Source organism: Macrotis lagotis, chromosome X, assembly GCF_037893015.1.
Source record: "Macrotis lagotis isolate mMagLag1 chromosome X, bilby.v1.9.chrom.fasta, whole genome shotgun sequence".
Taxonomy (NCBI): Eukaryota; Metazoa; Chordata; class Mammalia; order Peramelemorphia; family Peramelidae; genus Macrotis; species Macrotis lagotis.
The window spans coordinates 17923953-17950209 of record NC_133666.1 but is presented as its reverse complement, the minus strand read 5'-3'; the positions used below and the strand labels follow the sequence as shown (position 1 = coordinate 17950209).

General features: G+C 38.7%; 1 protein-coding gene across 1 annotated transcript in view; it reads left to right on the top strand.

Annotated features, from left to right (window-relative positions):
- Positions 1 to 24285: 24285 nt before the first annotated feature.
- The window catches only part of CUL4B (cullin 4B), a 50176-nt gene continuing 48204 nt past the window's right edge, over positions 24286 to 26257 (top strand). Inside the window, exon 1 of the mRNA XM_074207185.1 lies at positions 24286 to 24491. Within this exon, the coding sequence (XP_074063286.1) occupies positions 24482 to 24491 (10 nt within the window). The 5' untranslated portion in view covers positions 24286 to 24481. The remainder of the gene's footprint in view (positions 24492 to 26257) is intronic.

Here is a 26257-nt window from a genome sequence, read left to right as displayed (position 1 = left end):
AAAAAGACATCACAGAATGTTTAAAGTATTATTTCAGTTATAGACTTTTTTCAACACATATATGTGGATGGCTAAAACAATTCAAATTTCCTTTTTTTCCTTTAAAAGCTGTTACATTATTTTGGTTTCTGATATGCACAAACCAAGTTGTCACATCTGCAGCAGTCTGTAGTTCAGCAGGATGAGGGATAGAGGCAGAAGAAGATGCAGTATAGTATAATGACAAGGGTGATTTGAAGGCAGAAAGAAAACCTTTCAGGCAGTTACTATTTACTGACTGCGTGTGACCCAGGGCAAGTCAATTAACTTCAATGAACCTTATTTTCATCATTCTATTGTCAAATAGAACTAATGTTGGTACAATTTACCTCCCAGGCCTGCTGGGAGAATCAAATGAGATGTCTTTAAAACAGAAAACAATAGACTATGAGAACAGGTACAAAGACTTTTTAAATCCTTTGATGGGGAATGTCTCATTTGTTTTTTGCATCTCTAGCAACTAGTATATAGTGGGTGCTTAATAAATGCTTGGAGATGGGGGGAGGATTTTTTCTCTCTAGAAGTAACTGATCTTCCTCCCAATTTAGTTTCAAACCCAATTTAACATAAGCTATATACTGTTCATGACAATGACTTTCCAGGGTTACTCAAAAAGAACCATTCTCACTAGGACCAGGAAGATCCCGCAGTCACTATCTTTCTGATACAGAATAAATTATCTTTAAAATCTCAGTTTTTTAAAAGTACCCTAAGTACCTGAGTCTAAGTTATAAATGCTTTGAGGGAATGAACCATTTCTTTTTATAAAAAAAAAAAATTTTAATTTTATTTTTCCAACTACAAGCAATGGTTTTAGAAGGAACCATCTTTTAAATTTAATGGTCTCCCCCACAACCTGCTAAACACAGTAACTAGACAGGAAAGAATTTGATGATAGGAATTATGGTATTTTATAACCAGAAAGGGTGTGACTATACAAGAACTGAGCTGAACCAGTAGTTCTTAAATTTCTCCCTACTCCTTTCTTTGCCTCATTTCCCTGCCCCCTAAGTTAAAGGAGAGCTTTGGGTTAAGATAAAAGATGTCTTTCAGCTCCAGATTCAAAACCCTATGGATGAACTTGGATAAGTCATTTCCTCCCTCCCTGGAAGCCTCAGTTTCCTTTTCTGGGACCTAAAAGGGTTGAACTCAATGATTTCAAAGGTCCCTTTCAGTTATAGAGCTCAAATCCCATTAGGAGAAAGTCAGCAGCAGCCCAAAAAGAGCTTCAACCTGATTTCAGCTCAAGGTTGGCTTGGCTGGGAGCCCCGAAAAGAAGTCAAGAGGGTCAAAGGAGGCCAGAGGATGACCAGGGGTGTAGCCGTGAGAAAAGGGCAGAGATCCGGGCCAAAGGGAGGGTCAGGGCCTGCAAGACCTCCTACGCGCCCAGATACTCCAAACGGAGTCCAAATTAACTTTTTGAACAAGGTCCCAGTTTTGATGGGAGCTACCAAGAGCAACCCACGGCTAAGTTCAGGGAGAGGATGTAACCTTTCTCCCCTCGGGCTGCACGTGCCAGAAGCCCTTTAATGGCTCAAGCGTGCTAGGCATGTGGGACTCTGGCCACACCCCGCGGCCCCGCCTCAGTGCTTGCATTGTCACTGTGATCCTAGCTACTGGCCTCCTCATCCAGCAGCTTCAGCCAGTCTGCTGCAGCCCTCCGGGGGAGGAGGACCCGGGAGCAGAGGAGGCCGCTGACCCCGACTTTGGAGGAGCAGTGTTGGGGGGACCCCAGGCTCACAGGAATGAATCGCTTTATCCCAGGTACCCCTTAGAATGAGTGCAGGAGCTGGAAGGGACCTCCTAAGGCCTCTACCAACCCTTTTGTGGTCCTGTTCAGGAAACTGGGACCCAGGGAGGGAAAGGGGCTTTTCACAAGGCCACATTGGTAAAAAGTGTCGAATCTGGGTCCTTTGATCCCCAAACTGCCCTATTCCTATAAGTTGTGAGGAAAACTAGAAGTAAAAGAAAAGGAACCGTCAATTTGGTCAAAAAAGATCGTTCTATTTTCCCTCAAATCCATCCCTCTTCCAAACTCGAAGTAAAGTGCAGCCCTGACTCCCCAACTTAATAAGTGACTCCCTATTGCCTCTAGAATTAAATCCAAAATGGTGTCCAAAAAGCCTCAGGACGAGGCCCTCTGCTACCTTGCCAGACTCGATTCTGGATCCTGACTGGATTCCAAATAAAATGTTCCATCTCTCAACTTCAGACCCATTCTCTGGCGGTCTCCTCTATCTCGACCTACCTATTGACCTCTTTGACTTCAAGCCTGCCACCCTCTCTCTCCCACTTTTTAAGTAGGACTTTAAAAAAAAAAAAGTTTTCCTATTATATACAATAGTAGTTTCGAAATATCATTTTTGTAAGGTTTTGAATTTTACAGTTCTTTCACCCAGCCCACCTGCCCCCACTCCACCCCTCCCCACCCTACAAACCCTGCCTCCCACACCCTCCCCCTCCCCACCCTCCACCTCTAACCCACCCCCCACCCCCGACCCTCCCCTCCTCCACCCTCCACCCCCCCACACCCCTCCACCCCTCCCACACCCTACCCTCCACCTCCCCACTCACACCCTCCAAACCTTCCCCTCCCACCCCCAACCCTACCACACCCTCCAACCCTCCCCTCCCCACTCCCCTCCCTGACCTCCACCCTCCCTGCCGCCCCACAGAAGGCAGTCATCTTTATGATGATGATCATCTTTACATTGTTTCCATGCTATTCATTGATCAAAATTGAATGTGTTGAGAGAGAAATCATATCCTTGAAGCAAAAAATGAAATATTAGATAGCAAAATTATGTAATACATAAGACACTTTTTTTTAAATTGAAGGTAATAGATGTTAGTCTTTGTTTAAACTCTACAATTCGTCCTCTACATACAGATGGAATTCTCCAGTGCAGCTACTCTAAAATTGTCCCTGATTGTTGCATTGATGGAACAAGCAAATCCATTTAGATTGATTATCACCCCCATGTTGCTGTGAGGGTGTACAATGTTCTTCTGGTTCTGCTCATCTCCCTCAGCATCAGTTCATGCAAATCCCTCCAGGCTTCCCTGAATTCCCATCCCTCCTGGTTTCTAATAGAACAATAGTGTTCCATGACATACATATACCACAATTTGTTGCCACCACAAATAGGGCTGCTATGAATATTTTTGAACAAATGACGTTTTTACCCTTTTTTGTGGTCTCTTCAGGGTACAGACCCAATAGTGGTATTGCTGAGGCAAAGGATATGCATATTTTCATTGCCCTTTGGGCATAGTTCCAAATTGTTCTCCACAAAGGTTGGATGAGTTCACAACTCCACCAACAATGTAATAGTGTCCCAGATTTCCGACATCCCTTCCAACATAGAACATTTTCTTTTCTAGTTATATCAAGTCCCTCTTTCTTAATTATTTCAAATTTATCATTTAGAGAACTGGTTTGGCCACAATTTGTTTTCAATTTATCCTGTTTACATCCTGATATCTCCCCTATTAGACTGAGTTCCTTTAGAGCACCACCTGCCTTTTGTCCTTCTCCCCAGTCCAAATACAATGAGGATTGTGTCTTAATGACTTATTGACTGACTCACTGGGAAAGATTACATGAAGCACAGTGGGTCACACAGCAGTGTCAGATATTGGGTGCCTTCCTTCTCCACCAAGTTTGATTTTTTAATGCCTAAATCTAAAAGTTGAAAGTAACTTAAAACCCTGCCAAATTTATTGAGATTTTGATTTGAAAAACCTACCAGATCTCCCTACCCACAAATTAGAAACTGGAAATATATCATGGAAGGCAAGACTCCCCTTTGGAAACATTCTCTATGAGTGGTCCTGTAATTTCACAAGATAGACACTATCACCTCCTGCAAGACAGGGACCTTGTCTTTGCTTGTCTTTGCATTTCTACCACAGTGCCTACTACCTATATAGTAAGGGATGTAGGAACTGGTTGGATAGGAAAAACAAAGAAAAGGAAAGAGGCAAAGAAAACCCCATAGGCTCATAGGCTCATAGATAATAGAAATGGAAGAGGCCACCTAGTCTAACCCCTTCATTTAACTGAGGCACCAAGAGAGGGAAGGGACTTGTCCAAGGTCACTCAGAGGATCATAGATCTAGAGTTTGAAGGGACCTCAGAGTCCAATTAAGTAAAACACCTCATTTTACAGAAGAAGAAACTAAGGCCTGTGAGGTGGTGGGGTGACTGACAGCAGTCAGGATTCAAACTCAGTTCTTCTCAATCAAAGGCCAGCCATCTTTCCGCTATACAAAGGTGAAAGATTTCAAAAGTGGCAGTAGAAAGGAAAGGCTGAAGAAATTTTTTTTTTAGGATCATAGGATTAATAACTGAAAGGGACCTTAGATGCCACTAATATTATTGTTACTATTATTATTTATTATATATTATTATTAATAGAATGATGATGATGATGACAAATTTGAAAAAAATTAACAAAAATAAACAATTTTTCATGGGAGGAAGAGAAGAAAAGTGGATTGCATATGAGACATCTTGGAATTTTTAAAAGTTCATGTTAAATTTATCATGCCAATTATTTAATTTAAAAGAAACCCAGAGAGATGGCATGATTTGCCCAAAATTACACAAATAGCAACTAAGAGAGAAGGGATTTAAACGCAAGCCTTTCCACTTCAAATCCAGTCTTATTTTCACCTCTCCATGCTCCCTCCAAATAGGTTCATGTTCCTGCCCCCAGTCCCTTGATGGCTTGGTTCTAATTTGCTTTTCCTTTGCACCACTCTAGATCATGCCCCTATTAACTGCCTACCTAGATCATGACAGGGACAGATCTTTCCATCTCAATCCTTTTCTCCTTCAGTCCAGCCTTCAGACACCTGCCAGAACCATCTCACCAATTTATGTACTTAAGTCATTTCTTTCCTCCTTTGAAATCTTTCTTTGAAGATTTCCAAATGAAGTCTTCAGCTAGTCCTTATCACCTTCTGAATGAAGCTCCCATTCCTTTGATTAGCATTCCAAGGTCCTCTACAATCTGGCCATATTGAATGTTATCCCTTCTCCCTGCATAGCTTCTATACTTCTAAACACACTGGATATTCTTTAAAAAATAATAAATTATGGGGTGGCTAGGTGGAGCAGTGCATAGAGCACCAGCCCTGAAGTCAGGAGAACCTGAGTTCAAATCTAGCCTCAGACACTTAATAATGACCTAGCTGTGTGGCCTTGGGCAAGCCACTTAATCCCATTGCCTTGCAAAAATGTAAAAACTAAATAAAAAATAAATTTATTCATTTATTTTTACAAGCATAACAAGTCTACCCAATCCCCCTCAACCCCCTATGGACAAACTAAGAAAGAAAGTATGAGAGAGAGAGAGAGAGAGAGAGAGAGAGAGAGAGAGAGAGAGAGAGAGAGCCTCAGTATGAGCAAACCTAGTCCAAAAGAACAAATTTCATATTAGTCATATCCAAAAATGTATGCTTCTTTCTTCATTTTAAGCTCAATATGTTTCTAACAAGAGGTGAAAATAGTGGTGTGTCGAACATCAACCTCCTGGACTTGTGGTTTAGGAATGCATTGATCAGAGTTCTACAAACTTTTCAAAGTTAATTTTCTCTATAATGTTGTTAATGTGTAAATTATTCTAGTTCTGCTTACCCTCCTCTGCATTAGTTCATATAGGTCTTCCAGATTTCCTCTGAGCCTGTCCATTTCATCATTTTTTGTGGCACAATAACATTCCATTGTCTTTATATACCATAATTTTTAGCTATTCCCCAGTAGGAGGACAACCTCTTAATTTCCAATTATGGGAAAAAATTTCCAGTGTGGGACTACTATGACAAAAATTGCTGTAAGTATTTGTAATTATATAAAGACATATTTATAGAAATATATATCTGTGTATTTATCCTTTCTGTCTTTGTTTGATTTCTTTGGATTATAAGTCTAAAAGGGGTATATATCTGGCTCAAAAGGGATTCAAAGTTAAGTAATTGGGGGCATATTTGTTTTCCAGATATGTTTGCATAGCTTTCTATGTATAATCAATATCATATTGCTTCTTCTCAGGGAGGAGAAGGCAGTCAAGGGGGATGAAATTTAAAACTTAACATTTTTAAAAATGAATGCTAAAAGTTTTTTAATGTAGTTGGGAAACATTTAATGAAATTTTTAAAATTCTATATAAATACTCTAGTCAGCTTCACAGCTCCATCACCAGTTTTCTAAGTGTGTCTATTTTTCTTTAGCTCCTCCAACATTTGTCATCTTTTTTTTTTGGTCATCTTTGTAAGTCTAGTGGACATGAGGAGAAACCTCAAAACTAATTTGCAATTCTCTAATTATTAATGACTTAGAGCACTTTTTCATTTGATTGTTGATAGTTTGGATTTCTTCCTTTGAAAACTGCCTATTTATATCCTTTGACCAATTTTATATATTGGGAAATTTCTCTTAGACATATAATATTTGAATCAATACCTTATTGGTATGCTAATGATTTATATGGGTTTATTTTATGTCCTTAAATTTTGATGGATTTATTAATTATTCCTAATTTGTGGTTTACTCTTCAGATTTTTCCAAGTGAGCCATATCAACTCCAAAAACAATAATTTTGTCTTCTTTTTGTGCTATTCTCTTAATTTCTTTTTCTTGTTTTATTTCTACATTTAGCTTTCAAAGCACTTTGTTAAACAGTAGTGAAGGTAATGGATATTCTTGCCTTTAACTTTTCTCCATCACTTAATATGTTTGCTTGTAGATTTAAATGGATATCATTTACTATATTAAGGAAAGATTTCCAGGGTAGCTAAGTGGCACAGTGGATAGCACATTGGCCCTGGAGTCAGGAGGAACAGAGTTCAAATGTGGCCTCAGGCACTCGATACTCACTAACTGTGTGACCTTGGACAAGTCACTTAACCCCACTGGCTTGCAAAAACCAAAAAAAAAAAAGGAAAGATCCCATTTCTAAACACGCTAGAGTTTTTAACAGAAGCAGGTGTTGCATTTTGTCAAAAGCCTTTTCAGCATCTATGGTTATAATCAATCATATGGTTTTTATTATTTATACTATTAACATGACATTCTATTTATAGTCTTCCTTATGTTTAACCAGTTTTGCATTTCTGACTTCCTTCAAGTGTGCTAAAATTCCACCTTCAAGAAACCTTTCCCAGTCCTCCTTAATCTCAGTGCCTTCCCTCTCAGACAATCTCCATTGTTACCTGTATCTCAGTAGCTTGCTTCTACTCAGTTAGTATTTTATTTACTATATTAGACTGGGAGCCTTTTGCCTTTCTTTGTATCCTTAAATGGTAAATGATTGATGTTATTAATCTGACCTGGTGAGAGTGTACAATCTTTCTAACATGTTGTGGCCTACTTGCTAATACTTTAACACTTATGATTCAATGTTCATTAGGAATATTGGTCTAAAGTTTTATTCTCCACTTTGTCTCTCCCTGGTTTAGGATAGCCAGATTAATATATATATAACATAGAAAGAGATCAATAGGCTCTGTTTCTTTCTTATTTTTGCTAATAGTTTGTGTAGTATTGGAATTAATTTTTTTAATGTTTGATGGAATTGTAAATCTACCTGGTACTGGAATTTTATTCTCAAGTTCTTATCTTGGTCAATTTATTTTTTATAATGATTTATTTCTTTAGTCATTCTGAATACTGTATATTTTTGTAAGTATTCATCTATTTCCTCTAAGTCAACAATTGCATTAATATACAATAAAGCATCATTTTCTTTTTTCTCTTCAGTTGTTTTGAGTTCTCCTTATTCATTTTTTATATAAACAATTTAGTTTTCCTCTCCAAAATCAGATTAAGTAATTGTTTATTTTTTTAAAAGACCTAGTTTTTTCAGTTCAATAATCTTTTTACTTCTAATTTGAGTTATCTCCTTTAATTTTTTTAGAATTTCTATTTTGTTGCTTAGGGATTTTTGTTTGTTTGTTTTGGGTTTTTTTAGGTTTTTGCAAGGCAGATGGGGTTAAGTGTCTTGCCCAAGACCACACAGCTAGGTATTTATTAAGTGTCTGAGACCGGATTTGAACCCAGGTACTCCTGACTCCAGGGCCGGTGCTTTATCCATTGCGCCACCTAGCCGCCCTGCTTAGGGATTTTTTATTTGCTCTGGCTCAAGCTTTTATTAGTTGTGTGTCCAGTTCATCAATGTGTTCTTTCACCCTTTTGTTGATAAAAGCATTTAGAGTTAAAAATTTTCCCCTAAGAACTGCTGCTGCTGTATCTCATAAGTTTTGGTATGTTGTCTCATTACATTTACTTTGATGAAATGGTCTCTCTTTTTTGGAGGGCATTTGAAAAATATTTTATTTTTTTCCCAGTTACATGTAAAACAACTTTTAACATTCATTTTTTTAGGGTTTTTTTTCAAGGCAAATGGGTTTAAGTGGCTTGCCCAAGGCCACACAGCTAGGTAATTATTAAGTGTCTGAGACCGGATTTGAACCCAGGTACTCCTGACTCCAGAGCTCGTGCTTTATCCACTGCGCCACCTAGCTGCCCCTTAACATTCATTTTTAAAATTTTTGAGTTCCAAATTCTCTCCCTCCCTGAGATGGTAATTTGATAATAGGTTATGCCTGTGCATTCTTTTTTTAAAAAAAAAATTTAATTTTAATTTTTTTTGCAAGTGAACTTTAATTTATTAGTACTATTATTACAATAATTTTGTTATAAGTGTAAACATAAACCCCTCCCCCCCCAAAATATGAGAAACTTCAAGAATAGTGAGAGAGAGAGAAAAAAAATGTACTTCAGTCTGTGTTCAGATTCCAGTGGCTCTGTCTCTGGGGTGAGTTGCTTTCTTTATCCTAAGTTCACCAGTGAAGCTGCTTCAATATTTTCCCTACAGTTGCTATTACTAGTTGTATTTCCCTCTACTCTATTCCTCCCCACTCTCATTTACTCTATTCTCTCTCTCCTTTCATCCTGGTTCTGTCCAAAAATGTGTTGTATCTGAGCACGATCTCCCTCAATTCTTCCCTCTCTTCTATCACCTATTCCCCCCTCTTCCCTCCCCCATTCCCCCTTATCACATTCCTTTCTTTTCTTTTTTCTCCAGGGTAAGATAGATTTCCTCACTCTATTAAGTGTGCATGTTATTTCCTCTCTGAGCCATTTCCGATGAGAATGAAGGCTCACTCATTCCCCCTTGCCTTCCCCCCTTTCTACTCCATTGAAAAAGCTTTTTCTTGACTCTTATGTGAAATTTCTTAGCTTCTTCCTCCTCTCCTTTTCCTTCCTCCCAGTACTTTCCTTTGTTACCCATTGACTCCATCTCTTTACTATATTATACCATTATATTCTGCTCCTTTCCTGTGCCCTGTCTATATATGCTCCTTCTAACAGCACATATAAATGAGACTGTTCATATGAGTTATCAGTATCTTCTTCCTGTGCAGGAATACAAACAGTTCAGTATCATTAAATTCCTCATAGTTAGTCCTTCTCATCCACTCTCTACATGGTTCACCAGAGTCCTGCACTTGGAGAAGCCTGTGCAATCTTGATTAAACTTTATATTGTTTTTATAATTGCTCTTTGACCCACCAGTTCTTAAACACTGTGTTATTTAGACTCCAATTACTCTTTGATTTTTTTTTTTTTTAGTTTTTACAAGGCAATGAGGTTAAGTGGCTTGCCCAAGGCCACACAGCTAGGTCATTATTAAGTGCCTGAGGTTGGATTTGAACTCAGGTACTCCTGAGTCCAGGGCCAGTGTTCTATCCACTGCGCCACCTAGCCACCCCTTACTTTTTGATTTTTTTTAAAGTTCCTGTATCATAATAAAAATGAAATTTTCATTACATTTTGATCAGTAAATGATGTATTTAGTATTTCTACTTTTGTAAAATTTATTTTTACTTTTTTATTTATACATTTTATTTATACTTTTATATATTTTTGCCTGAAATTTTGGAGCCTTTATGCTCCAATGCTTGTTCAATCTTAGTAAAGTGTAAGACTGAGGGTTTTATTGGTTAGAGGAGTAGCTGAAATAGTGATGGAGAGCTACCCCAGCCCTAGTGAGAGTGAGGGACGAAATCCTATCGCCCAAGTAGGAGGTTGCCCCAGGAGAGGGCCACACTGGTTCTAGAACCTTAGAGCCATGGTCAGCCAGTTCGAGTAAAGAGAGTGGTCAGTAGGGGGAGGGTTAGGGACATGGAATGAGAAGCTGCCCCCTCCCACCTCATGTTGCCCTTTGAGGCACAGCTCAGGCCTCCTGGTGATAATTCTAGCTGTGCCAGCAACTTTTTGTCATTATTTATTCATCTGGGGCATTTTTTTTTAAATTTTGAGTTCCAAATTCTCTCCTTCCCTCTCACCTCCTACATCCATTGAGAAGAAAGCAATATGATATCAAGTATACATGTAAAATAATGTAAAACATATTTCTGTAATAGCCATATTTCCAAAAAAGGCAAGAAAATTCGATTTCACTTTTCAGTCAGTTGTTTTTCTGGAGGTGGAGAGTATTTTTCCTCATGGGCCCTTTGAATTTGTCTTGGATAATTGTATTGATCCGAGTAAGCAAGCCTTTCATAGTGGCTCATCATTACACCACTGCTCTTACTGTTATGCCTGCAACTCCTGCTGTGCACATTCTTCCCATTATCTTTCAAGACCAAGATCAAAGGCAGTAGACAAACTTTCCTTTGATCTCCTTAGATCACATGTTCTTAACTGCTTTTTGTGTCTTGCACCCTTTTGACACCTCCTGATGCCTAGACACCCCTTCTTGGAATTGTGTTCTAAAGTACATAAAATGAAGTACCTGGTATCACAAAGCAAACCAATTCTATTGAAACACTTAGCCAAATATTTCTAACAAGCCAGTTCATAGACCCCCAAATGAAGAACCCCAGTGGATGCAAGTGATGTCTGATTTTTTTCCTCTCCTGAATGCATTCCTTGGTTCAGAGCTCTTCTTTTGTCCTTTTTGCATTCTCCTTAGTCCCCATCTATTTAGGAATCTTATCTCTCTTACTAGTCCTAGGAGCAACTTGGTCTGGTAAATTCAGAGGTTTCGGATCTCTGCTTTCATTTCCTCCTAGGTTTGGTGTTTCCCTATACAGGTATCTCAAGGCTCCTAAACTTGTGAATGTTTAATTGATCAAAGCAGTTAGGTGACTAAATGGATAGAGCCCTGGTTCTGGGCATCAAGAAGACCTGAATTCAAATCTAGTCTCAAACACTCACTAGTGTGTGTGATCTTAGGTAATTCCATTAGCTTCCGTTTGCCTTAATCCACTGAAGAAGGAAATGGCAAACCATTCCAGTATATCTTTACCAAGAAAACCCATGGCTAGTCGGGTTCAGGGGCACAGAGAGTTGAACATGACTAAACAACAACCATAAGAAGGTCTTGGCAGGCTGGTTCCAAGAGACAAGGTGACAAAGTAGAAAGACTTGGCTCCGAGGTACAGTTCCGCCATTTGGCTCTTTGCAAATGGTTGTTCATCCGTGGGGTTGACTGATTCCATCTGGTAAAACCATCAACATGAAGAATTGAGCTTGTCACAACTCCTAGACATAAATATTACAATCAAAAAGAGAAAGTATGAACCTTGAAAGGAGATGAACAGGGCAGACATTCATGTGTGAGAAGACTAAGCACAATGAGAGAACAAATGTTGAACTCTCAAGTAGAGGCTACAGCATAATTGCAATGCAGTGGAAAGAACACTAAACTCAAGGTCTTGGGACCTCAGTTTGATTTCCTATCTTGACACTGAGTAACCATTGGCAAATCAATCCCCTCCCTGGATCTCAGCTTTCTCTCCTGTATAATAAAGAGGTTGGACTAATGGTTTCTGAAGTCCCTACCAGTTCTAGATCTAGAATCTATATGTGACTTTGGGCAAGTTCCTTTCCCTTTCTGGGCCTCAGTTTCCTCCTCTGTAAAGTGAAGGGATTAGACTACATCACCTCTGAGGGTCAGCAACTCTAATCTTAGGATCTAAATGTTATGAACCAATCCTTTGTACGATGGAGGTGACACTTGTGCTCCAAGGCCTCAAAAGTTCTCTTTGAGGAATGTACTTTTAAACATTAAACCCTTATTTTGCTACTTGCCATAATATTGCCGAGAAAATTTGAATTTAAATTTTACCAGGGATAAAAGATAATAATTTCCAAACAGACTAAATCTAAAGAAATTTGTCTCCAGGAAGAGTTCATCAAAGGTACCTTCTTCCCTTCTTTGCAGAGCTGGAAGGCTATGGGCATGAAACAGGATATACAGTGGCAAAAATGAGCAGTATATTAATAAATTTTATTAAATTGATTTTCCCCCATTTACAAAAAAATCTTTATTACAATGTGTGAGTCCTTGGTCCTGGAGTGAAGAGAAATCTATTAGAAAATGAAGGCAGTGTTTAAAAAAAAGATAAGAAAATATGGGGGAAAAACTAAATTACAAAACTATGCAAGGTCATTCTGTAAAAATAAGACCAAAAATTAGGCAGAATCTAATCTCTAGAATGTCCCTCCAGATCATCCTTCTTCTGGTCCTTGAAGAGACACCCAGCTGCTTACAAGTTTTTTGTGGGTTTTTTTTTTTTTTTTTTTTGTGCTGGGATCTCACTTGTACATAAAGAAAAGATAGAAATGTTTGCAAGGCTGAACCAAAATAGAAAAAGATAGGCTAGGACAAAAAAACACTTCTACAGTATCCTTGAAGTAGGCAACATCCAGGGTATTCATGTAATCTGAGGAAAGGAAAATAAAAAAACCTTTCAAACTGAAGGAGTAGAGAAAGTATCTTTTGGATCACCTCTCTTCTGTTTTGTTGCTTTGTAAAGGATAGTTTGTGTTTTGTGTCAAGTGTGTACATGTGTGCACAGGTGGATGTGTAGGTTTGACTTGGACAGGAGTTCAGAGGATGTTCTCAATCTCTTTTCTTTCTTCTCTTTCCATACCCCAGCAAGAAAAATCCAGTGGGACTCTGGGAAAAGACACATCCAGGCTTTCCTCTCCAAGGTCAATCTCATATTATGGACCCTCCAGCCCAACCCTCATTATATTGAGGAGGAAAGTGAAAGGGAGAGGAATTGACTTTCCCAGGGTCACATGCAGGATTAGATTTTGAGCTAAAAGGGATCTCAGACAATCTAGTCTAACCCCTGATTTTACAGAGCAAGAAACTGAGTTCCAGAGGTTAACTGACTTGCTCCTTAGCTCTAGAGCAGGAAGTACCCTCAGAAGCCTTGTAGTCCAACCTTCTGTATTTTATCAGGAGGTTCAAGGAGGCTTAAATAACTTGCCCCAGGTCACTTGAAGAATAGGTTGATACCTGGAAGCAACCTTAGAGCTCTTCTATGTTCACTGTACCACACTGTACCACACTAACTCCCCAGCAGTGAGTCCAACCCTCCCAGTTTACAGATGAGGCAAGTGTGACCCAGAAGTGAAGTAGCAGAAGCAGGTTTTGAAGCCAGGTTCTCTGTCTTCATTTAGATCTCTCTTACTTTTCTACTAAAGGACCTCAAAGCACTCTGATAAATTAAGTGAATTTCCCAATAATTTCAGAGCTGAAGGGAATCTGTTTTGAAAATGAGGAAACTAGCCTAGGTGACTTGCTCAAGTCACATAAGAGGTAAATCACAGAATCACAGATCATTGGAATTTGAGAGTTCTGGTGGTATACTTGAATTTTGATCAGTAATTTTGACCAGTAAATGGTGTATTTAGTATTGGAGCAATGTTATAACTCTTCCTTCCTTTGAGGAAATGATAACTGCACAATGCAGAGAAAAGGCAGATCTGTACCAGTAAAATCATCAGTCCAGTCCTGATTCCTATCACCTGACTATGTGTCCACACCATGCTGCCTCTGATTTTACCAAATGCAATCTGTCCCTTTATTTATTTTATTTTATTTTATTTTATTTTATTTTATTTTATTTTATTTTATTTTTGAGGCAATCATGGTTAAGTGACTTGCTTAGAATCACACAACTAGTCTAAGGTCAAAATTGAATCCAGGTCTTCCTGACAACAGGACTGGTGCTCTATCCACTGTGCCGCCTAACAGTCCCAGGGAACTACCCTTTAAAGGGAAGAGGAAAAGAGCTGTCTCAAACTTTCCAGACCTTTTAACCCTCTCTAAAAACCTAGGACTGACCTAAATAATTAACTGTGCCATTCAGGTACAGAGCTAGGTTTGAATCCTACCTTAGATATCTCCAAGCTGTGTGACTGGGCAAAATCACTTAAAACCTCTGAGACTTACATCCCCAGTCTTGTAATTAACTTTTCTTGAGCTCTCCAGCAAGCCAACATAGGAAGGAAGGATGGAGGGAGAAATGAAGGAAGGAAGAAAGGAAGGAGAGAGAGGAAAAGGAAGGACAGTTGCCTAGTATTTGTCTAGTGTAGGGGATTGCCTTGACCTCTGAGAGCAAGACTAGGTAGGATCAGCAGTGTGGAGAAGGGAAGCAGGAAATGAATGGAAATACAGAAAAAACTGTTGGGAACTTCCTCGACCAAATGTAGCTTGAAACTCTTATTAAGTAAATAAGTCCTAGAATTCTTCCTGAGGCATAATATCTTGTCCTGGATCAAACAGCAATAAATGTCAAAGGTAGGTTTTGAACCTAGGATTTCCTAACACTAGACTCTCCTCATCCCATATACAAACTTTAATTTACTACCTATATGTGGCAGGAGAGATCAGCAATGAGGGGAGTTATGGTGGAGAAAGAGCCAGTCTTGAAGCCAAGAAGCTTTGAGTTCCAGTCCTGTATGTGATACCTACTGACTATGTGACCCTGGACAATTCACTTAATCTCTCAATGACCCAGATAAATCTCCAAGACTAGAAATTGCAGAAAAGATACAGAGCAGCATTGGTGGAGAGAATTCCTCCCCCCCCCCAGAGTGCTCCCTAAGCCAATTAAATAACCCAGCTTCTTTTCCTCAGTGTTAGGAGGTTAGGTCCTCCCACATGGAAGACAGTGAGTTTCCCATCCTTCAAATGATTCAAGCAGAACACGATCAGTTCTGGAGTTACAGAAGAGAGGCTTGCTATAGGCATGTAGATCAAAGTTCTACAGGGGCCCATCATGTTTTGTGTCTTCTAGATAACTTTATTAGTTTAATGAGGCCTCCGGGCCTCTTCTCAGACTGATGCTTTACAGTGAAATAAAATACAAAGAATTATGAAGAAAATCAATCATATTGAAACATAGTAATCAAAATAATTTTTAAAAGACCAAGTTCATAGATTCCTTAAGAACCGCTCTATTAGATGATCTCCAAAGTTCCCTTCATGTCTTCTTAGTGGTAAGGATTGAATCTGAATCTTTAAATTAGGCATGTTGAAGTCACAACCCAGACCCATTATTACTGAGGAGACCTTACCCCAGATGCCCTAGGACCAACTCTGAATACCGAAAAGAAGAATATCCACCAAGAAAACTTATAATTGTAAATTATCTCCATAAACTGAAAGCTTCAAGGGCAGGTTATTTATCTCTGAATTTGTATCATGTTTTTGTTCATTTCCCTTCCTTCTCTTGTTCCCTTCTCATATTTGTGGAAATTCCCTTGATGCTTCAACAGAACTACCTTCCTTTAACTTGGTTCTTTCCTCATCTTTTCCCAGAGATCAAGTGGCCCGAATAGTTTCTTTTTAAAAGAAAAACAATTCCTTTTAGACTAAGCTTGACCTCTAAGAAGAGTTAAGAAAATGTACCTCCCTCCCTTCCAGGTAGAGAGTTGAGCCTGGCATACACAACTGTATTCTTTTTTTCTCTAGTCAAGTCCACAAACAGTTTTAAGCACCTACTATGTGCTAGTCACTGTGTTAAACTCTGAAGAAGATACCAAACCCTGGTAGTTCCCAGGCCAGGAGGGCACAGTCTAATAATGAAGGAGACAACATGCAAACAGCTATGTCCTTCCAGATATATATGGGACAGATTCAGGATGATTAACAAAGGGAACACACTAGCATTAAAATAGCCCAAGAAAGTTTCTGACAGAAGATAGAATTTGATCTGGAACTAGAGGAAAGCCAGGAATCAAGAGATGACCAGCCCATGCAAAGGACCCATCTGGAGATGGTGTCTTGTTTGAGGATTACCAAAAAGGCCAGCTTAACTGGACTGCAAAGTGTGTGGGGGAAAGTAAAGTAGAAAATTGGAAAGGTAGGAGGGGGCCAGTTTATAAGGGGCTTTAAAGGTCAAAAGGAAGATTTTCTATTTGATTTTAGAAGTGAGAGGGATTGAATGAAGGCAGGATGGTAGCATGGTCAGATCTGCAAGAAAGATGACATCACAAAAGATTAGGATCAGATAAAGGAATTTCAGAGTTCATGAGTACAAAAATAGAGCACTTTGGCCAGATCAAGGCATTGATTATCCAGGTGTGTGTAGCTGAGAAGGAGTACATTATGAGAAATGACTTTGTTTAAAAACTGGGAGTTCAGGGGCAGCTAGGTGGTGCAGTGGATAAAGCACCAGCCCTGGAATCAGGAGTACCTGGGTTCAAATCCTGTCTCAGACACTTAACAATTACCTAGCTGTGTGGCCTTGGGTAAGCCACTTAACCGCATTTGCCTTGCAAAAAACCTAAAAAAAAACCTGGGAGTTCTGTACTTTTTTTTTTTTTGACTTCTGTACTTTTGAGAGGGTATTGATATGTATGATGAACCTTAAGAGCAAAAGCTTGTAAGGAGAGAAAGGGATTTTTTTAATCTTCATTATTTAATATTTTATTATTATAAGGATGGCTTGCTGGTGAGGGAAAAAGGAAAGAGTTATCTTCTAAAATGACATAAAATGATGATAACAATAAAAACATTTTAGAAGGGGGAAAAAAAGAACAAAGAAACAAAAGAAGAACGCAAAATAGTGTTCCTCTGTACTCCAACTACTCTATGACTTTTTTAGTTTAGATATGGGATGAATTTCACCCCATGCTCATACATCTTGTACCATTCTTATCCATGTCCTCTACAAGTCTTTCAAAAAAGATGAAGATTATAATGTGCTGGATGCTTTCCTAAAAACCTTTTAGTATTTTGCTGACACCAGTGCATCAACCCAGACTTATTCTTATTCTTCTCTCTTGTTCTATGATCTCCATTTGGCTGCCCCCCACTGGGTTAAAGTGTCTTACCCAAGGCACACAACTAGTAAGTATCAAGTGTCTGAGACTGATTTTGAATTCAGGTCCTCTTAACTCCAGGGCTGATGGATGCTCTATTCATTGCACCACAAAGCCACACTGGCCTTGAAGTCAGGAGGACCTGAGTTCAACTTTTGACTTCAGACATTTGACTCGTACTAGCTGTGTGACCTTGGGCAAGTCACTTAACCCGATTGCCTCCCATCTAGAGCCATCTCCAGTCATCCTGATTCATATCTGGCCCCTGGATCCAGATGGCTCTGGAGGAAAAAGTGAGACTAGTGACTTAGCACAGCACTGCCCCCCAAATCTTATTCATGTGGTTTTTATGGCATCACCTCCCTGATGACATGGCCTTCTTTGAAAACAAAGGACAATGGACAATGGGGCAGCTGGGTGGCACAGTGGAGGGACAGCTAGGTGGCACAGAGCACTGACCTTGGAGTCAGGAGGACCTGTGTTCAAATCCAGCTTCAGACACTTAATAATTACCTAGCTGCATGACCTTGGGCAAGTTACTCAACCCCACTACCTTGCAAAAACAAACAAAAAAAGAAAATGAAGGACAAACATCATCACCATCATCATCATTATTATCATCTGTAAGCTTCTTTCCTAAGCATATAATATATGAGTGACCTTATTTTCAACAATTCTCTTCAGGTCATTATTGGCATTATGTAGTATGTTGTCTGCCTATGGCAACCACAAGGTAGTTCCCAGCTCCTTTGGGATCTTTAGAGATGATGGTAGACCATAATCCATCACCACATGGCATCACTGAATGCTAGTCCTGTTATTAAGATGAGACCATGTCAAGGAGTATTTGAGACCACTGGAAGAGTCTGAGAGATTTGAACCCAAGGCTCTCTTGGAGAAATGTATTCCTATACAGCATGCAGCCTTTCTCAGGAACTCCTTACCCAGGAGTCCACTTTCTTATTTGTAAAATACTGTCTTCAGAATAATCTACACAGGCCAAGGGCAGCTTTAATGAAGACAGGATGGTAGGTGAGACTGGGATGTTGTCAATGAATCCTCACAGGAGACCACACCCTCACAGTCACACAATTGACATAAAGATATATAAAGTACCAAAGTTAGTGGGGTTTTTAATTTGTTGGTTATAAAACAAGTATTTCACTTGGTGGAGTAAAGCAGCAGTCTTAAAGTTACTCAGACAGCAAACTTATCCAAGATGTCTTGAGAGCTACAGTGGAGGTTCTGGGGTACGTGGTTTGGCAACGCCTTGCTGAAGATACCTCTTAGGCGGCAGCATACTATGGTGCCTAGATCACTGGAATTGGAGTTAAGAAAATTTGACCTTAAACCTTACCTCAGATTCTTACTAGATCAATCACTCTGGACAAGTTTTGGAAACTTTCTTAGCCTCAGTTTCCCCATCTATAAAATGAGGATGATGATGATGATGATGATGATAATAATAATACCTATCTCAAAGGGTTCTTGTGAGGAACAAATTAGACAAATTATGTAAAATATTTTGTAAAGCTTGAAGTGCTGTATAAAATCTAGCAATTTTCCCTGAAATCAGGACTATTAAATCCCAGAGGTTTATCTGTCAAAATCATAGGCAATAACCTATACCACAGGTTCTTTACTGAAAGACTGAACTTTTATTTCTTAATTGATCTCTATAGTTGAATATAACTGGTTTCCTTTGTAATCCTATGTATTTATTTTATGCTTTTTAAAAAATATCATTCTTAGTCAGGATCCAAAAATTTTTACAGACTGACCAAGGGAACCAGGTTACAAAAAAGTTGAGAATCCCTGGCCTAGGTCCCAAAGAGGCAGTTTGGAGGCTTAGTTAAAGGACCCTCTATAGAATCAGGAAGCCCTGGGTTAATAGACCCCGATACCTACAGTCTGTGTGACCTTGGGCAAGTCACTCAGTGCCCCAAGGCAATTCAATGAAACACCTTCCCAGAGCAACTTCAACAAAACTATCTAGTACCAAGGAATTCACATTCACATCTAAATTATTTTTTTTGTTTGTTTGTTTGCAGGGCAATGGGGTTAAGTGGCTTGCCCAAGGCCACACAGCTAGGTAATTATTATTTTATTTAGGTTTTTTTTGGTAAGGCAATGGGGTTAAGTGGCTTACCCAAGGCCACATAGCTAGCTAATTATTAAGTGTCTGAGGCAATATTTGAACTCAGGTCCTCCTGACTCTAGGGCTGGTGTTCTATCCACTGTGCCACCTAGCCACCCCTACATCTAAATCATTTTAATTGCTCTTGGGATTGATACCTGTAAGTGAATTTCAGGATAGAGGTATAACTTTGAGAGGACCTTCTAGAAACATTTCACCTACTTCTTAACGCATAGAAAGTGCTTAATAAATGATGCCCAGTATGGAAGTGTTTTATATGCGCATATATAAGTATATACATATACACATATATATATATATATACATATACATACATATGCATATATATACACATATGTGTGTATATACTAATATATATATATATGAGAATAATCTGTATCAAATTGCTCACTGTCTTAGGGAGGAGAAAAGGAAAAATATAAAAAATGAATGTTGAAGATTATCATTGGAAAAAATAAAATACTATTTACATTCAAAAATGAATGTTAAAAATTTTTTTAAATAGAATTGGAAAAAATAAAATACTCTTTAAAAGAAAAAATATAGATGTTTGTTGACTGATCAATTGGAGAGAAGTGAGAGCATTCCCAAGAGAAAAGTCAACCCCATCTTCCATGTTTAATAATCTGAGTTTTTTTAAGTATTTTTTAATTCTAAATTTTGCAACTCTCAAAAATTCTAATGTTGAAATAATCAAACGACAATGTATTGGAAGATATATTAAAAGTACAAAGTGTGTACTGTGTGTGTGTGTGTGTGTGTGTGTGTGTGTGTGTGTGTGTATTCTTTTACAAAACAACCCAGACAACATTCTGGATTTCTTTTCTCACATCCCTGCTAATGTCTTTTACTTTTATGTATTTTAAAAAAAATTGTTAATATTCTCTCTCTCTTCTTCTCAGACAGAACTCCTGGCCCAACACAATCCACTGTAGCTCAACATCTGTTCACATGCCTTCATTCAATAGCATTTTCCAAGTCCTTGATATAAACTAGACATTGTATGAGGCACTGAAAATGCAAAGACGGACAAAATTTTCCTAGTCAAGAATGAGCATAGTTACTGGAATATGGCAAATGCTTTAAAATATATATGTTGCCTTTGAGGGAAGAAGACAACATGAACAAAAATAAATGTAAACTAGATCCAGCCTAACTGGGGGTGGGGAGACAGGTTGGTTGAACCATAGTACCCCCAGACTCAGAATCATGACTCTATTAGCTGAAATATCAAATACAGATTTCCTAAACCCAGCATTTAAAATCTTTCACAATCTGGTTCTCAGAATACACATATTTCAGTCAAACATGTTTAATTTCTCTTCCCCATAGTTGACATTGCATCTCCCATCTCCAAGCCTTTGCTTGTCCTGTATGCCTATCTCTCTGTCTCTTGAAACTAACCCTGAGCTTCATTTTCACTACAAGTGTCAATTCATCCAAGAGGCTTTTTCCGATTCCTCCAGTTGTTAGTGCCTGGTTCTCATGAAGTATTTTATATTTCCTTTAGCCATATCTCGTGTTCACTTATCTGTGTGAGGATAAAATAGCTTCCAGTAGAGCCTAAGCTTCTTGAGTATGGGGCCTATCTCATTTGTGTCTTAGTCTCCTCAGCACAGAGCATAGTGCAGGACATAGAGAAGAAGAAACTTGTGTTTGTTGAATTGTTTGATTGAATTTAGCACACTATAAAATACTTGAGCATATAGCTGCCAAATCAGACACACGAACATAAATAGACAACACTTTGTTTACAATTAAAGTCAGATCTGAAAAATTAAAATAACATTTATTGTTTTGGGGTAAGTAAAGTTAATATAATAAAAAAGTGACAATCTTACCTTCTATTCAGTGCCATCGCAATTAAGTTACTAAAAAGTTATCTTCTTGAGTTAGAAAAAATAATGATAACAAAGTTCATTTAGAAGAACAAAAGGCCAGGAATTTCAAAGAAACCTAGGAGGGAGAAAAGATGTAAAGGAAGCAGATTTAGCATTTTCAGGCATTAAGACCATACTACAAAGTGAGGACATTGTTGAAGTATAAAATGGAGAAATTCTAATATTTTAAATTGAAATTTTCTGGCCTAAATAAAACCAATGTAGCCAAGACTAGAAGAAATGCAGAAAATTGCGGGGAAAATTTTAATAGACAATTTCTCAGACAGTCCTTGATTGGATTGGACTATTGCTGTGATGCAGGAAATAATGAGTAGGTTGATTTAGAAAAGCATGGAGAAGGGAGGCAACTAGGCGGCTCAGTGGATAGAGCACCAGCCCTGGAGTCAGGAGAACCTGAGTTCAAATCTGACCTTAGGACACTTAATAATTACCTAGCTGTGTGGCCTTGAGCAAGTCACTTAACCCCATTGCCTTACAAAAAGCCAAAAAAAAAAAAAAAGAAAAGAAAAACATGGAAAGACTTGCTATCTTCAGAGAAAGAGATCAGTGTAAATATGCATAATAAAGTCTAATACATATGTGTATGAGTATATATATGCATATGTGTATATATTTATAGATAGAGATATCTGAGTTTAATTGAAGTATTCTTTAAGATGGGGGGGAGTAGGGAGGGAAAAAATAAAGTAAAAAGTACACAGCAGAGAACAAAAGAAAACCTAGAAGGAAGCAGAGAAAAAAACAGGGTAGGCCTTGAAAACCATATGTAGTATTTTTTATATAGGTTTTCTTGAGATGGAAATTTACTGTATATTGAATCCTCTCTTATTGTTCTGCTGTGTGAATGGCGATGTTCTTTTTTTTTCTTTACTCGTTTTGTATTTAAGCTTATAATGAATTTTTTTAAAAAATCCAAAAAAAAAAAAAAAAAGAATTTGGAACACTACCACTCCTTGACGTCTCTCTTTGTCTCTCACCCTGTTCCCCCTCACATCCAATCTGTTGCCAAGGCTTATCATTTCTATCTTTGTTACATCTATCACATATGTCTCCTTCTCTTCTCTAACATTTCCACCGTCCTAATGATGGCCTTATCCCCTCATGTCCGGACTACTGCAATAGTGGGCTGGTGAATCTACTTTCCTCAAGTTTCTCCCCGGTCCAGTCCATAACTGAGGACTCTGCTCCTCAATCTCTTCTTTATTGAAGACTGGCCTTAAGAGGTGGGCAGTAGAGTAGGGTGTGAAATTTGAAGAATGGAGGAAGAGGTAGCTCCAAGTGAATGGTTGCAATTTTTTTCAGTGAAGGATCCTGTGAAACTCTCAGCCAAAAGAGTGCAGAGGGTGATAAGAAAGGCTTGAAAGAAGGTTTAGAACTTAAGTGAGGTGAAGAAACATGGAGAAGTCAGAGGATTAGATAGATTAGTGGCGATAAAGTCCCAGTGAGCATCAGGTGACCTAGTTTGTTTCAGGTTTAATACTGAAGGAAACAAGGGGCAGCTAGGTGTTGCAGTGGATAGAGCATCGGCCCTGGAGTCAGGAGGACCTGAGTTCAAATCCAGCCTCAGTAACTTAATAATGACCTAGCTGCATGGCCTTGGGCAAACCACTTAACCCCATTGCCTTGCAAAACTTAAAAAAAACCAACTAAAAAATAATGAATGAAACAGTCATATTGGTTGGAAGGACCAGGTGGAATACATGATACTTCACTGAATTCTACTTGTAATAATAAAGGTGGAAACTTCATAAGAATTCTAAAGATGAACAGAGCTCAGAAAAGACCTGCTCTTCTTCATCCAAGTAGGTATGGTTTTCTATGATTCAAAGTTGTATTTTGTGTTAGAGATAAGTTTCTTCTGTTGAGGAGGGTTCTGCAAAACTACACTTCCCCATGTTTAAATAAAATGCCTAAGTAGAGCTGCTTTGGGCAAAAGGTGTTATTAGAGTGCCACTTTCCCTCTCACTCCTTTGCCCCTTATCTTTCCATATCCCATAGGTGTCCTTTCATGTCAGTTATTAGGGTCTGCTAACTTCTCCTGTGGGCCATGTATATGTTTTCTAAGAGAAGACTGCTAGAGTGGAGTCCAGCACACTGGCTCTGAAGCCAGGGACTAGGATTCAAATTCTGTCTCTGCAGCTTACTGCTGGGGCAAGTCGTTCATCTTGCTGGCTCTCAGTTTCTTCAATTGTAAAATGAGAGGGTTATGCTTCATATGACTTATAAAGCTTATCATCCTATGGAATAGCAATATAACTTAAAGCAATGAGTACCTAATGGTTAAGCAGCCAAATACCAGGTATTATTGGGGAGATTGGGGGGGGGGCGGAAACTCCTATGTCCCATTCAAATCCCATCTCTTTATTCTAGCTAAGACATTTTATTAAAGGGAAGCTGCAAAATAGGAAGTCATTGTATAGTGAACAGGAAGTAAAAATGAGCATGGTAACCCCTGCTGTGATTGGAAATATAATGAAGTGTTTACATACCTCCCTAATACCAAAGGCCCTGGGGAAAACAATCTGCTTTCTACTCTCCAGGACTCCTATCAGAATCACAGCTGCTCTTAGTGGGCCTGGTGCCAAGGTGGATAGATAGCATATCTTTGAGGAAAGAAGTTAAGGGTGGATTTGAGTTCACTTAGACAGAATAAAATAAAAACTCTATGCTGATTTGCCTGACTTTAATGGCATGTTTCCCAAGTCCCTTGTTTGAAAAACTGTCTGGCTCAAATATTTCTTGCTGTGATTAATGAACTATATCCCCTATGTGAACAGGATCAAAGAAGGCTGGGTAACCTGGCCATCTTGTCTAGGTTCCCTTTTACTTTTCCTTAGAAAACAAAACTCTATTATGATGTAAGCAAGAACTTCTAGCACTCCCCTATGTATTCTTTGTATTCTTCCATGAGGTCAAAAAGTAGTTCGGAAAAAAGTAAGAATAATGAGCATAATGATTTATTCTTTTGCTTTCAGTGTATTTTAAAGGATGACAATTTCTCAGAACCCCTTATTATCTTACACAAATAGTATTCCATTTTTAATAGGAAAAAACTAAGTGGATAGCAAGTTTCTTATCCTGGAAGGTGAAAGAGGCAAGAATTTCACTATCAGCTCGGGAGAGCCTACAATCAGGTGGCTAAAGAGAAATCGCCAATTATCGATGTGGAGTATCACCTCAACCTGAACAAGAGAGACAGCTCATTGAAGCTCACCTTCATCTGCATCTGAAGATTCAAGAACCATGGGAGCTGGTGAGAACAACTATTCTACCCCAACTTCTTTGTCATTTTCTGTCTCTGTCTCTCTGCCTCACACCTCCTCTCAGTTTCTCTTATCTATTTCTTTCTTGATCTTTTTCTAACTCTTATCTCTAGCTGGCTATCTTTACCATCTATAGCTTTATGTCTCTCTCTGTCAGTCATTTCCTCTCCCTTTCTTCTTTTGCTTTTATGGATTTTTCTGTCCCTGGCCTTCTCTCTTTCAGTCTCTTTTTCCCCCCTCTTCCTATCTCTCTTACCTCTTAGACTTTACTCCCTCCTTCCCCCTCATCATCTTCTCCTCTCTACACTTAAATATATCTTTCTACCCACACAGATTCACATGTACTAATTGAGGTAAGGGGCAGTTTGCTGTAGTGGAAATGGTGTGCTTAACTGGGAGTTTAAAAATGGGTGACTTTGAACTGTAACTTCCCCTCAGTGGGCATCAAATTTGTAGCAACTTAGAGGTTGTTGTGAGACTAAAATAGCATCACAGACTGAAGCCTGTGGAAGGATCAACTATCATTATTATGTTACTTAAAACAAGATTAATAAGTGCCCCTACTCATTTGACTGTGGCATGAAATTTAATTAATATTTCTAAAGCCGAGTTGCCACCACAAAACAAAAGGCTATTTAAGTGGGCAGCATACTCAGTGCCACTCCTAGCTTAAGCTGCTGCTGACTCTCATTGGGGTGGTAGCCAGGGGGAGGCATTTTGATCATTCTAGCTACAGTAAGTTTGTTGGCAGTCATCAAGGGTGTGGAAGTCAGGGGACCAGAATTGGTTGACCTTTTAGCTGACCTTGGCTAATTTGTAGATTTCCAAATCTCAGGGTTGGAAGAAAACTCCAGCTATCCCAACCTAGGAATGAGTGGCCTAAACATTTCCTAGACTGACAAAATGGGTTAATATATAAGCTTGAGCAAATCACTCAACTTTTCTGTCCCTTTTAGCTTTCTCATCTGATAATTTAGAAGGTTAGACAAGATAGGTGATTCCTAAAGGCCCCTTCCCACTGCCTGTCTAGAATCTTATGAATTTCCCCCAGCCTCCCAATTCTATCTTCTGGGTTTTATCTCCTTTTCAATGAACAACTCTAATATCTCTGTTACCCCTTTAAATACTTGGAGACACCTGGTATAGTTTCCTTCCTATCTATCCCCTTTCTCAAGTCTTCCTCCACCAACCTCTTCTCTGCCCAATCATCCCCAACCAATTCATAAATGGTCTGGTTTGCATTGATTCTTCCACCATTCTAATTTAAAATATTGATGCCTTTTTGGGGTTTTTTTGGTAAACGATATTTTATTTTTTCCAATTACATGTTCTCAATGTTCATTTTTTTTATAAGATTTTAAGTTCCAGATTTTTTTACCTTCCCTCCTCTCCAATATGGCATATAGGTTATACATGTACAATCAAGTTAAACATATTTCCATCATCATGTTGTGAAAGAAGAAACAGAACAAAAGGGAAAATTGTGGGGGTTTTTTAAAGATTAGTTATTTCCAATATACTTCCCCTCTTTCTTTTAAACCTTTCCTAATAACAAAGAATCGCAAAGTTCACTGCCAGAGCAAGCAAGTCTGGCAGCATGTGCAACCTTCTGTACCCATAGCTACCCCCCCACCTCTCTACCAAGAGAAGGGATGTGTGCTTCATTCTGTCTTCTCTCAGACCAAATCACTATTTATATTACTATGTCATTGTGTAGATTGTTACTTTGGGGTTTTTCTCCTTAGATTATTGAGAT